General features: G+C 32.3%; 1 protein-coding gene across 2 annotated transcripts; it reads right to left on the bottom strand.

Moving 5' to 3' along the window:
- Positions 1-10,572: 10,572 nt before the first annotated feature.
- LOC131633444 (glycine-rich cell wall structural protein-like) lies at positions 10,573-11,993 on the bottom strand. Of its 2 annotated transcripts, XM_058904160.1 has the most exons (2): positions 11,412-11,993; positions 10,573-11,375 (listed from the first exon to the last, which is right to left on the bottom strand). In XM_058904160.1, exons 1-2 carry the CDS (start codon positions 11,935-11,937, stop codon positions 10,843-10,845), a joined length of 1,059 nt encoding a protein of 352 aa, XP_058760143.1. In that variant the 5' UTR covers positions 11,938-11,993; the 3' UTR covers positions 10,573-10,842. The 2 variants fall into 2 exon arrangements, with proteins under 2 accessions (XP_058760143.1, XP_058760142.1); XM_058904159.1 differs by having other exon boundaries at positions 10,573-11,993.
- Positions 11,994-12,438: the final 445 nt, after the last annotated feature.

Genomic DNA, 12,438 nt, shown 5'->3' with positions numbered 1-12,438 from the left:
TTATAACATTCTGTAGGACGACGTAAATTGCTCCCGAGGCAGATTCCTCAATTGGTGAACACACTTCAAGTGTACTTGACGCACCCCCTCTTAGGAACTAGCCACTCCAAGACTGTAGGTTATAGAGCCTGGAGATGTCCTCCCAAACCAGGGAAAATCAGGGGGGAGGGACAAAGACCTTTGTAGCAACCTGCCCTAAAAATTAGACTTTTAGAGTCGCCACCTATTCTACTAGGGCGAATAGGAAACCCTACGAAGTTATGAGATCGGGGTAAGATTATTATAATCAGGTCGAGGGAAGGTGTTAGGCACCCTCAACCCTTTCCTATGGCTTTGAATCTAAGATAACAGTTTTATGGCTAAAATTATTAAGGCAAGGTTCATGCTTTCAAGGATTAATAATTAAGGGAAACAAATCGGGAAAAAATGAGATTTAGAGGGAAGGGGACTCGCCTTGGTTATCCAAGTGCCTACGTATCTCCTTAGGGAGAATCAGAGTCAACGTAGTTCGGGCACAGGGTTGTACGCCTTTGAATTTGATTTGAATGGTTTGAAGGCTTTTTGAATGGCCTATCGTAGTTTTGAGATGCGAAGTTCGAAGGTATTTTGAATTACCTTATCGTAGATTTGAAAATCGCAGTGTTGAAGAGATGAAAATCCTTAGTGTCGTGGTTTAGTGTGTTTTGAATGTTTGGGCGTACAACCCTGATTTAATATGTCACTGTTAGTTGCGATGATCAATAGGTTTGATCATTATAGTTAACGGATTAAGTAATGTATTGCTGGTTACTCTGACCAATAGATTTGATCGTCGCGGACAGCAAATGAAATGTATTTTAATAAATTTATTTTTTACCATCAACTCTCATAACCAATAAATTCAGTTATTACACGATGACGGATTTCGTTATTTCATATTTTTATCTCTTGTCTAATGCGACTAATAGATTTAGTCGGGTCGAGAAGAGAATTAAACAAAGAATTAATTAAATTAATATAAGATTAAATGAATTAATTAGATGAAGTTTATTCCTCGTCAATGTGACCAATAGATATAGTCGGATCGAGGAGAAAATTAATTGAAAATTAATGTTTCGCCAAATGGGCAGTGGGATTGGGCAAACCCTAATGAGTTGGTAACAATTTCCTAGGGCTTTTAGGGCCCTTATAATTAAAGTTAAATTAAAAATAAATTAAGTCGAATACTCAAGAAAATAATTCTAAAACCTAATTGTACACCTAATCCTAATTTTATATCTAATCCTAAAATTAATCAAATTAAATACAAATCATTATTATTTAACCTAACAAATAAATAAAACAAATAAGTAAATAAATGAAAAAAAAATGAATAGGAACCTGGATCCTGCGTTATGCACCTGGGAGTGTCCACCATGGGCTTGCAGCTCCTGGGTCGTTGGATCCAATCCTGATGAGATCTGACGGTTGTGGCGTGAGGGCGTAGCGTGGTCGTGAACAGACGCGCAACATTGGATCTATGGACATGTTAGTTCAAAATAAATAACAAAAATAAGCCACGGAACCCAGGAGTCGAACCCTTGCATCGATGGTTAGATGAACTTCCTTTACACCAACTGGGCTGCGTGTTACTGACGTTAAACTAATAGACGTCATTAATTAAATAATAAAACGTGAATGATAAATGATAAAGTCAAACCGTCAACGTGGGCCCCTGGTATTCTGTGTGCAACCAATGAGGCTTGGAGAACGTGCCTCGGCTTTGTTGACCGGCGAATGGGAATGCGCGTATCGTCCACGCGGTCTTCATCTCCTACCTCCAGCCATGGCTCCCCGTTTGCTACGATTTGCACGCGAATTAGCTACGATTTCTGTAGCCCGCATTCGTAGCGAATATTTCAGAGGTTTAAACCTACGACAATCATCACCAAAAGAACAAACCAAACGTCCAGATCGTATTAAAAACGTTCCATGCTCACGAATATGCCGTTAGTTTTGGCTGAAACCTCCTGGAATCGTGGCTTCGATGAAGAGCTCAAGCTTGCCCTAACAATGGCGTTTTACACCAAGGGCCCCAAGACTCCATTCCAAGAGTTCTAATCTGTTCTAAACGTGCATATGACTTGATCTATGTGGTTAGAAACCTTTGACTTCACGTAAAATTCCAAACCCGAATTCAAACAAAAGATCTTACAAAAGAAACGTTCATGAGTAACTCATACGTGAAAGAGACACGAATTCTTACCTGTTCTTACCTTACAGAGGTTCAGGAGATGATTAGAGAGCCTGGTTCCAATGAATAATGGCTGCGAGCAAAACATTTTGAATTACACCTCTTTTTTGGTGATCTTGGATTTGAAACCCTAGGCTTGGTACCCCTTTTTTCGTCCTCCCTCCTTTTTTGCCTCTTTTTTAGAATATATATGGTCTTTATTAGGGTTTTAATCTTGCTTGAGAACCAAGTTATTTGGTGAGAAAAAATTAAAAAGCATTTCATCTAATCTTTCCAAATTTAAAAAATATTTCTTCTCTTTTCCTTTTTCATGAATCTTGGGCTCACATATATATTCTTTGGGCCTTTGGATGATTAGAAAATAGGTTCCATAAATTTATTTCATTATTTTGTGATTTTATTCAATTTATTTTGTATTCAAATGAATAAAAATTCAAATAAATCAAATAAATGGCACAAAAATATGAGAACAAATTTATGGGCTTTTATTGAACTCATGATCATGTATGGAAACTCAAATTTAGGCCCATTGGTCAAAATAAGTGATTTTGCTCAAGTTGACTTTTGTGTATTTCCTCCAAATCACCCAACTTGTACACCTTGTATCTCTCTCAATTTTAACACTATGGAGGTGTTGTTGATCAATTTAGAAATCTTGGAGTATCCTCTAAATGATCCTTTTGGTTTCATCTCAGTTGAAGTTTCCATGCTCAAGTTATGCGCTTTGACCCAAAAGGTGTTTTTGTTGACTTTTTAAAGGACCTATAATCTATCGGATCATATCTCTTGAATGAAGCATTTCTGGTCTTGGCTTGTGAGAGGCAAAGTTGTGGAGGATTCGGTTTCCTTCAAAATAGGCTATGAGTGAGAAATTTCTGACACTCCATGTGGAAGTTATGAGCAGTCAAAGTTAAGTTGACTTTTCCTATAAAAAAACCCTTAATTTGAACCTTTTGACTTTGTTCATTTCCGAGTCTTTATTAACGGATCATGATCAACCTTTGATAAAATGATGAATATAGCTTCAAATACTTGATGCTTACCAAAAGTCTTGAAGTTTGACTGTATTTTGACTATAGTTGACTTTTAGGTCAAACTAGTCGATCATTGATCATCTGAGCCATTGAGTGAGCAATCCTTGGAATAGAAGCTTGACTTTTGACATGGAGGTGTCTTGAGACATATGAGATACCTTGAGATCCATTTGAGGCCTTAGAGATTCAAAATCCTTTGATAAAATGCAAACCCTAGTTTTGAATAGGAGAGAGTGACTTGAGAAAAACCCTTGAACCTTGAGTCACTGAAGATGAAAAGAGGAAGGCAAATTTTGGGGTATTACAACCTTAACTTTAACCGGAGATAGTTCCTAATGACGCTGAAGAATGACGCAAATATACATCACCTTTAGTCGAGACAACATAGTCGATAAGCACCCTAGACATTTTCGCTCCATCACCAAGAAAGCACCGAACGATCCCAAAGGTTTAGAGATGATAATCAAACTCAAACACGGCGGGGGGAAATGATTAATAAGATGTGATGAGTCGAAAGAATACAGAGAATTTAAATGAAGAACATCATGTACAATAATATAAATAAAGGCACTAAACGGAAAGGTATATATATATATATATATATATATATATATATATATATATATATATATATATATATATATATATATATATATATATATATATATATATATATATATATATATATATATATGTGTGTATATATATATATATATATATATATATGTATATATATATATATATATATATATATATATATATATATATATATATATATATATATATATATATATATATATATATGTATGTATATATATATATATATATATATATATGTATGTATATATATATGTATGCATATATATATATATATATATATATATATATATATATATATATATATATATATATATATATATATATATATATATATATATATATATATATATATATATAGAGCATATCAAGTGAGAGCATTTTTAAATGAGAGATGAGAGGAAAAAATATCAACCCATTAGATTCTTCAAGAGAGAGAATGTTAATACATTAATGAGGCTATTAATTTATCTCTCTTGATGAATCCAATGGTTGATATTTCTTCCTCTCATCTCTCATTTAAAAATGCTCTCATTTGATATGCTTCATATATATATATATATATATATATATATATATATATATATATATATATATATATATATATATATATATATATATATATATATATATATATATATATATATATATATATATATATATATATATATATATATATATATATATATATATATATATATATATATATATATATATATATATATATATGAGGAGGGATCAAATTACACCCGAAGAGTTACACCACGAATTACACTCGTTCAAAAACTACATTTCAAATTAATATTTTTTAAATTCAACCGTTGGATTGAAACATAATATCATATAGATCATACCTATAAAGTTTGAGCTTAATCTATAATAATTTACTATATGATCAAGATATCCAAAGATTAACGTCAAAATGAGCTTTCATATAACGTTAATTTTGATGTAATTAAATGACATAGTAAATCATTATAGATTAACCTATGCAACATTGCATAGGATAAGGGCAATTAATACATTATTTCTTTCCATATAAATTATCATATTAATTATTTTTCTGTTGAAAAGTAATCTTTTATATTTTCTCTCTCCTACCCAATTAATGGATGAACATAAATAAATATAAATATGGTAATTTATATTTAAAAAAGTGGTGTATTAATTGTCTCTTATCCTATGCAAGGTTACATAGGTTAGAAAAACCCTATATATATATATATATATATATATATATATATATATATATATATATATATATATATATATATATATATATATATATATATATATATATATATATATATATATATATATATATATGTTATCTTTGCAAAGGCATAATGAAACAGAGGTGAGGGACATGTGATGACAATCGATTGTCATCAGATTTCAATCGATTGTTGCTTTAAAAATCTGTACGAACCTTACATTAAGACATCTCTTACAATCTTCTAACATAAACACCAAACACTATGGAGGACTTTGAATTACATCAATCCAAAGAACCTTTTACAACAAATAACTTTTCACCACAACCTTGGTGATTAAGTTACAACATACTTTTTTGAATAATATTAAGTATTTTAATCTTAAATGAATTCTAAGATATTTGATATTCTCTTTCAATGTTACAATTCAATAATATATAAACCTTAAGTACTCGAATATATTATGAAAATTTTATGAATGATTAAAAGGTTATGCACAAAGCTTTGACATTTTAAAATGAATGAACACTTAGAAAATTAATTTGAATTGTATAAAAATTTGTATGAAAGAGGTAATTTGAAAAAAATATGTTTTACCTTAAATATGTCCTAAGTAACCTTTATGAACTGATGTAAAAGTTTGAGACGTTTCCATGAAGGTTTACAATAGTTTAGAATGACAATGGTTCATAAAAAGACACAATTATGCATTATGTACAGGATTTCTTAAATTAGTTAAACGAATACCTGATTAAAAAAGTCGAAAACAATTTTCAAATCTCAAATAGAACCGAATATAAGTTAATTACGACGATTTTGAACTGCCATAATTTTCAAATTTAAAAACGGGTTCATACGTTTGGTTTCCAACTGCCATAATTTACGAAAAAAACAAAATAAAGTCAAATTTAATTGGCATAATGAATAGTATAATTAATTGCATGAACACTGAAATCGATTGAACTCAAGTAAAATTTTATTTTTAGCTTTTTAAAAGACTTGACATGAAATATCTAGATGCATGAATGTTTGTGAAAACTTTACTGAAGAACAGATGAAGAATAAATTGACATTGAATACCTTTCTTCATGATCAAATTATCTTTTACTTCAACATCCAATGACTTGTTCAATCTTGCTGTTTGATTTAGATAGACTTCAACCTTTTTCTTCTTTGATAAGCTTTTATCTATATCAAAACTAAACTAAGATAGATGATGAACGTCTTCTTCACAATAAAAATGGTTCCATCGCCGAGGCTAAGGAGACTATATCTCACCAATTATCCTAACACATACTTAGGCAATATAGCTTCATCCGATAGATAATAGATAAATGAGATATGAAGATATGTAGAGTACCAACACTTGATAATGTTCTTGACCCACACAAAGCCTCTTGCGTAGTAGAAGCAATATTGCCATACTAAATATATGGATATTAGGTGTATATATGATTGGCTCTAGTTCTAATTGGAAAATGTTGGTGTAAGACCTATAAGCCAAATGTTTCATTAGTTGGTACCTGTATTAAATTATCTATTAATAATAAGACATTTCTTTATTATGTTTGTTTTTCCAAAATAATAAAGTTTCTAGAATAGCTTCTGTCAAAAAAAAAGTTTCTAGAATAGCTAGTCCATTGGATAAAGCATTAAATGTGACTTAATCGCGAGACCCAATTAAACATAAAGACACTATTCATAAATTATCCATAGTCAATATTTATTGCAAAGTGAGATCACTTTAAAACATTAAGATTATTATGGATAGACTCGCGATCACATCTCACAAATCATGGATAAAAAGTTATCAAGGATTCATATAGGTATACATATTAGGAATAATATTTATGCTAGATTGATCCAACATGATAATTCTAGATAGAATATTATGCAATTGTCATAAGTTATTCTCAAGGTGATAGTGGTATATACCACCTATCGACTTGAAAACATTGTGGATCCTATATATTGTAAAAATAAAATTTGGTTTTGCATCTGGCCTTAAGTTTTGATGATAATATTATATGATATCTTAGAGAAAAATTTAGTACTCTAACGATTTCTGTCTAGTGTGTAGCTTTTGCTAGTAGGTTCTGACTCTGAAGATAAGGCGTGTGACATCATCAGCTTATGAACTCAACACACTCTGACCCTGGAAGAAACCAGTAGACCCAGTCAAGTTCCAGAATGCTTCTATAACAACGATTCTGATGAACGTTAGTGATAAAGCTTCTGATCGCGACTCTTGTTGAAGAGCTTATGAAGACTTCTTTAGCTTTGTTATTATGTATGTCCTAAAGATTCTGAAGACAATGTTCTAGATGAACAAGTTCTAAAGATTCTGAAGACAAAGATTCTAAAGACCAAGTGCTTAAGACTCTGAAGACAAGGTTATGGATGAACAAGTTCTGAAGACTCTGATGACTTAGGTTCTGAAAATTCTAGTTTTAGTCCTTCTAAGCATGTTTCATCAACAACTATCAGAAAATTAAAAGATAAGATCAATATTGATTTACGTGAGAAAATAGTACGAGGTACAATTGTTCTCAATACCCTGATATGGTGGTGCAAGGACAATATTATGGTACTATGTTGTCACTGATAACAAAAATGACTAATATGATACAATATAAAAAATTAAAAGATCAATATAAATTTAAAATTAAGGGATGTAAATAAACCCCAAAGTTAACATATAAAAAATAAAAAAGACATTAAACCTTAAATTTTTACATAGATAAAGCAAATAAAATTAAAATAGATATAAAACTTTCTTGGTTCATATGTTTGGTGATAAATATTTTAAAATTTTGTGATAAAAAATGAAAATTTATTAAACTTAAAAACATGATGAGCTACCGAATAATCTAAATAAAGTGCATGAACTCACACGCAACTCACCGGCGGACCCATAAATTTTAGGGAGTCTGGGCAAAAATTTTACATCCTATTTTTACTAATTTTAAACTGTGTTTCTACTAATTTTGCCCTAAATTTTGTCTAAAAATTCTGCCATTGATTTTGTCCAAAAATTTCATACCATTTTTTTATTAATTTTGTCTAAAAATTATTAATTTTGCCTTTGATATTGTCTAAAAATCGATTGGGATTGAGTCCGGGCGCGTGTTCGGGTTCGCTGGGTTGTAGCTCCGCCCATGCACTCAAATCTACCCACCCAGTAAATTGATTCGTTTTCCGGCTTTAATTTCTACCTCTTCCTCAAACTTTTACCTAATCATTTTTGTTGGAAAGCTCCCTGCCCCTTTTCTAATTCTATAATATCCCTCCACCAATAGTAGTTACAGTATGTGATTTGCTTGATCTTTTGAAGGTTCTTCCTTGTGCTGTTGATCAGGATATAGTGATTGAACCTTTTTCACTATAGGGACCAATAGGACTGACCACTAGAACAACCTATGCACCATTGTCGGTGCAAGAAAAAAAGTTGACCAATATATTCTTTACTTATGACTTTTGTTTCAATTACTATTGGACAGAAACTTTTTACCACAATTCTCAAATTTTGCTAAAAAAGTCTTCTTCTTTTTTTAATGTCAAAATCAATCTTATTAATTACTACTCCTACTACACAATATTGAGATGCTCCTATCATGCTCTTTCTTCTTTACACTAATGCCAATGTAGTATCATGAAACTATTTGCGGCAATCTTGGAGAAACCAACAAGAAAACGATGGATTGGATGGACTTAATTGCTTAATTCAACAAGTAAACTGCTTCTAGTAGGTACCAATATCAATGTCCCTATTGCTCCTAAAATATTTAGTGCTAAATTTGAATTCAAAGTTTAGCAACAACTAGAACCACCATAATAAATGAGTCTTATTTTTCTTTGATTATAGAAATAACTTACACACAATTAATTTCATGAATATCATGTATAGTAGTAGTATGTGGGAGATTTCAAAGGGAAAGTGCAATGTTATTGAGTGAATGGACAAGTCTCCTAACTCAATCAAACCTCATATGATCTGTAACACAATGTTATTGAGTGAATGGACAAGTCTCCTAACTCAATGTTATTGAGTGACGGTTGTCCGGACAATACTCCGCACCACACGTGAATCGTTTCACTTTCAACGCTCTTAGTATATATTGGTAAATCGCGTTATTTCGAATATTCCAATTCATTCTCACTCTCATATTACTTCTCATTCTCTCATTGACGTGAACGTTAAAGTACTAAACTTATAAGTCATCTCCTCTCCACCGTATCGAAAATTTACTTTACCAATCCGAAATCTTATCTCTCCGTTTCGCTGAACATTCTGGTTCCATAGCAAAACAAAATACTTAATGAAAATCAGAAAGTAAATAAATAAAATAAATTTGTTAAATTGAGATAGATAAAACTGTATCGCATAATGTGAGTTAATATGGCTTTGAATGAATTAGCCGGTATTGGTGTGCAGTGTGATTAGTTCTTATGGTTCCAGATTATAAACCAGTGAGTGATACCATGTGTGTACTTACACAAATTAACTGCTCTGTTTTCGTCTCAGACAAGTCAACCTACACTTACATATGGCAGCCATGCAAAAGGGAACTTCAAAATTCATTTACTCCCAAAAGAAAGTATACTTCATCATTCTCGAAATATCCGTGGCTTTTTAATGAATTCAAAAGATTAAAAAGGTCAATGGTGATTTTATTAAATTAGTTTTTATTAATTATTTGTATATTTTTCATTACTTTAAATTAAAAAATATTACTTTCTCTATTTCATGATGAATGTTATTTTATCCAATAAAATTTGTTAGAAAAAGCATTTTATTTTACTTTTTCAATTGTATAATCTGATCAATAGTAATATATTTTTAATTCAAATTATTATATTACAATTTTCTTGTATAGTCATTTTAGTAAAAATTTCATAATTTTAAGAGTTTTATTATATTTTTAAAATATGTAAGAACTTTAAATAACATTTATTTTAAAATGAAAAGTGACTAGTGATTACTTATTAATAATAATTAAATTATAATTGATAAAATCAATTAATAAAATTTATAAATTGGAAGTGACAATATTTTAAATATGTAATTGATTCTTCACAATAACATACTTTTTTTTTTTTTTTACATTTTTAATGTATATGAAAATTGTAAGTGATAGTACTTGTTTTAGAAGGGGATGGAATTAGTGATTAAAGTATATAATATTAATTAGAAATTATAATTGATAAAAATCAATTAATATAACATAGAAAATTTAAAGTGACACTCTTTTAATTATTTTTGAAAATGTGAGTTATTTAGTATATGAAGTTAAGAATATCTCCAATGCATATCGTTTAATTCAGTATATTTTACTTTCTCTATTAGTAAAGTAGATATATGTGATTATGTGTCATTCTTATTATTTAAATTTTTGGGTAAATTGTTCATAAGAGCAATGCAAAAGGTGTAATTTTTTATAATTTAAAATTTTAAAAATTGAATTGCAAAAATATGAATTAATATACACTGTGGAGTAAATAAAATGTAGTTTTAATTAAGGCTGCCAACAAAATAGTCCAATATGAACTTGAAAGATATAGCTCCAAAAAGAGCTTTTGCTTACAAACAAGGAATAACATTAAATTGATCACCCATGCATGGTTGACAAAAAAAAAACTTCAAACTCTAAATTGACCCGACAAGACAAACAACATACGAGGCTGGAATCTTAAATATTGGTAAAAGAAACCTAAGACTATCTATCCTAAAAGCGCAATAAATCAACAACAACCACATGCATGCAAATCATCAAAATGAATCTAATTAAGGACTACTAGCACCACCGCCCAAACCACCACTACCACCTCCTTGTCCTCCATCTCCTCCAGTCGTACTACTAGAACCACCACCCAAGCCACCACTTCCACCACCTAAGCCTCCGGGACCACCGGCCCCATCTTGGCCTCCAGCTCCTCCTGGCTCACCCAAACTTCCAACTCCTCCTGGCTCACCCAAACTTCCGATACCAGTGCCACCACTCAAGCCTCCAGGACCGCCGCCTAAGCCTCCCGCTCCTCCAGTCCCACCCAAACCTCCAACACCGCCACCAGCACCACCCAAACCTCCAACACCACCACCAGCACCACCTAACCCGCCAACTCCGCCACCAATGCCATGATGACCACCGAGAACTCCAGCTCCACCACCAATCCCATGGAAGGCACCGATTCCAGCTCCACCAGCAATCCCACCAACTTTCCCAATGCCACCACCAAGGCCACCAGCTTTCCCAATGCCACCACCAACACCATGGAAACCACCTATTCCAGCTCCGGCACCAATACCATGGAAACCACCTATTCCAGCTCCAGCACCAACACCATGGAAACCACCAATTCCAGCTCCACCACCAATTCCACCCACTTTTCCTATTCCACCACCTAACCCACCAGCCTTTCCAATTCCACCACCTATTCCGCCTATCCCACCACCAATCGCACCACCTTTTGCAATTCCGCCTCCAATGCCACCACCAATCGCACCACCTTTTACAATTCCGCCTCCAATGCCACCACCTATTCCACCAGCCTTCCCAATTCCACCACCTATTCCGCCTATCCCACCGCCAATCGCACCACCTTTTACAATTCCGCCTCCAATTCCACCACCTATTACACCAGCCTTCCCAATTCCACCAACAAACCCACCAATCCCAGCAGCCCCACCCACAAATCCACCACCTATAAAGTTCTTCTTTTCATCAACACCCTTACCAGTTAAATTCTCTGCATGTGGTGCAACACTTGCATGCACCACACCCTTTTTTTCATCTTCACCCCCATTTGGAACCGTACGTGCTGCACTTGCATGCACTACAAGAAGTACAACAAACACAAAAACTCCACTCCACTTCGCCATCTTACACTTACCTTTCAACTCTTAATTGTCTCGGTTTTTCAGTGGGAAAAACTTGTTATGATGCTGTAGATTGCATGCAAAAGGGTGCCTTATATAATAGTGGAATAAGTATAGTGGACAGTTGAGAGTAATAAAAGATAGCAAGTGAAGGTAATAAAGAGTTGTCAAGTGTCAAAAATGCATGGGAAGACTTTAATAAATGGGGGGAACTTCATTACCCTTCAAAAATAGTTGGGTAACTTTACCCAACTGAGTTGTCTCATTTATATTGGTTTAAGAATATAAAATTTGGCATGTCATTAAGAAAGTTAATATTTTTTAACTATGGCAGTATTTTAAAAAAAATTATAAATCCACCCATATGTCATTAAGAAAGTACCAGTTTCCAATGCATCTAGTTTATAATCTTGCAACTTTACCATAACTCCATAAAGACTTCTTGAATAATTGGATTAGAAAAACGCAATCGACATAGAAGAAAATACATTAATTTATTTTCAA

This window comes from Vicia villosa, unplaced genomic scaffold, assembly GCF_029867415.1.
Source record: "Vicia villosa cultivar HV-30 ecotype Madison, WI unplaced genomic scaffold, Vvil1.0 ctg.001125F_1_1, whole genome shotgun sequence".
Classification (NCBI taxonomy): Eukaryota; Viridiplantae; Streptophyta; class Magnoliopsida; order Fabales; family Fabaceae; genus Vicia; species Vicia villosa.
Note: the sequence above shows the minus strand (reverse complement) of the source record. Positions and strands in the feature narration are given on the sequence as shown.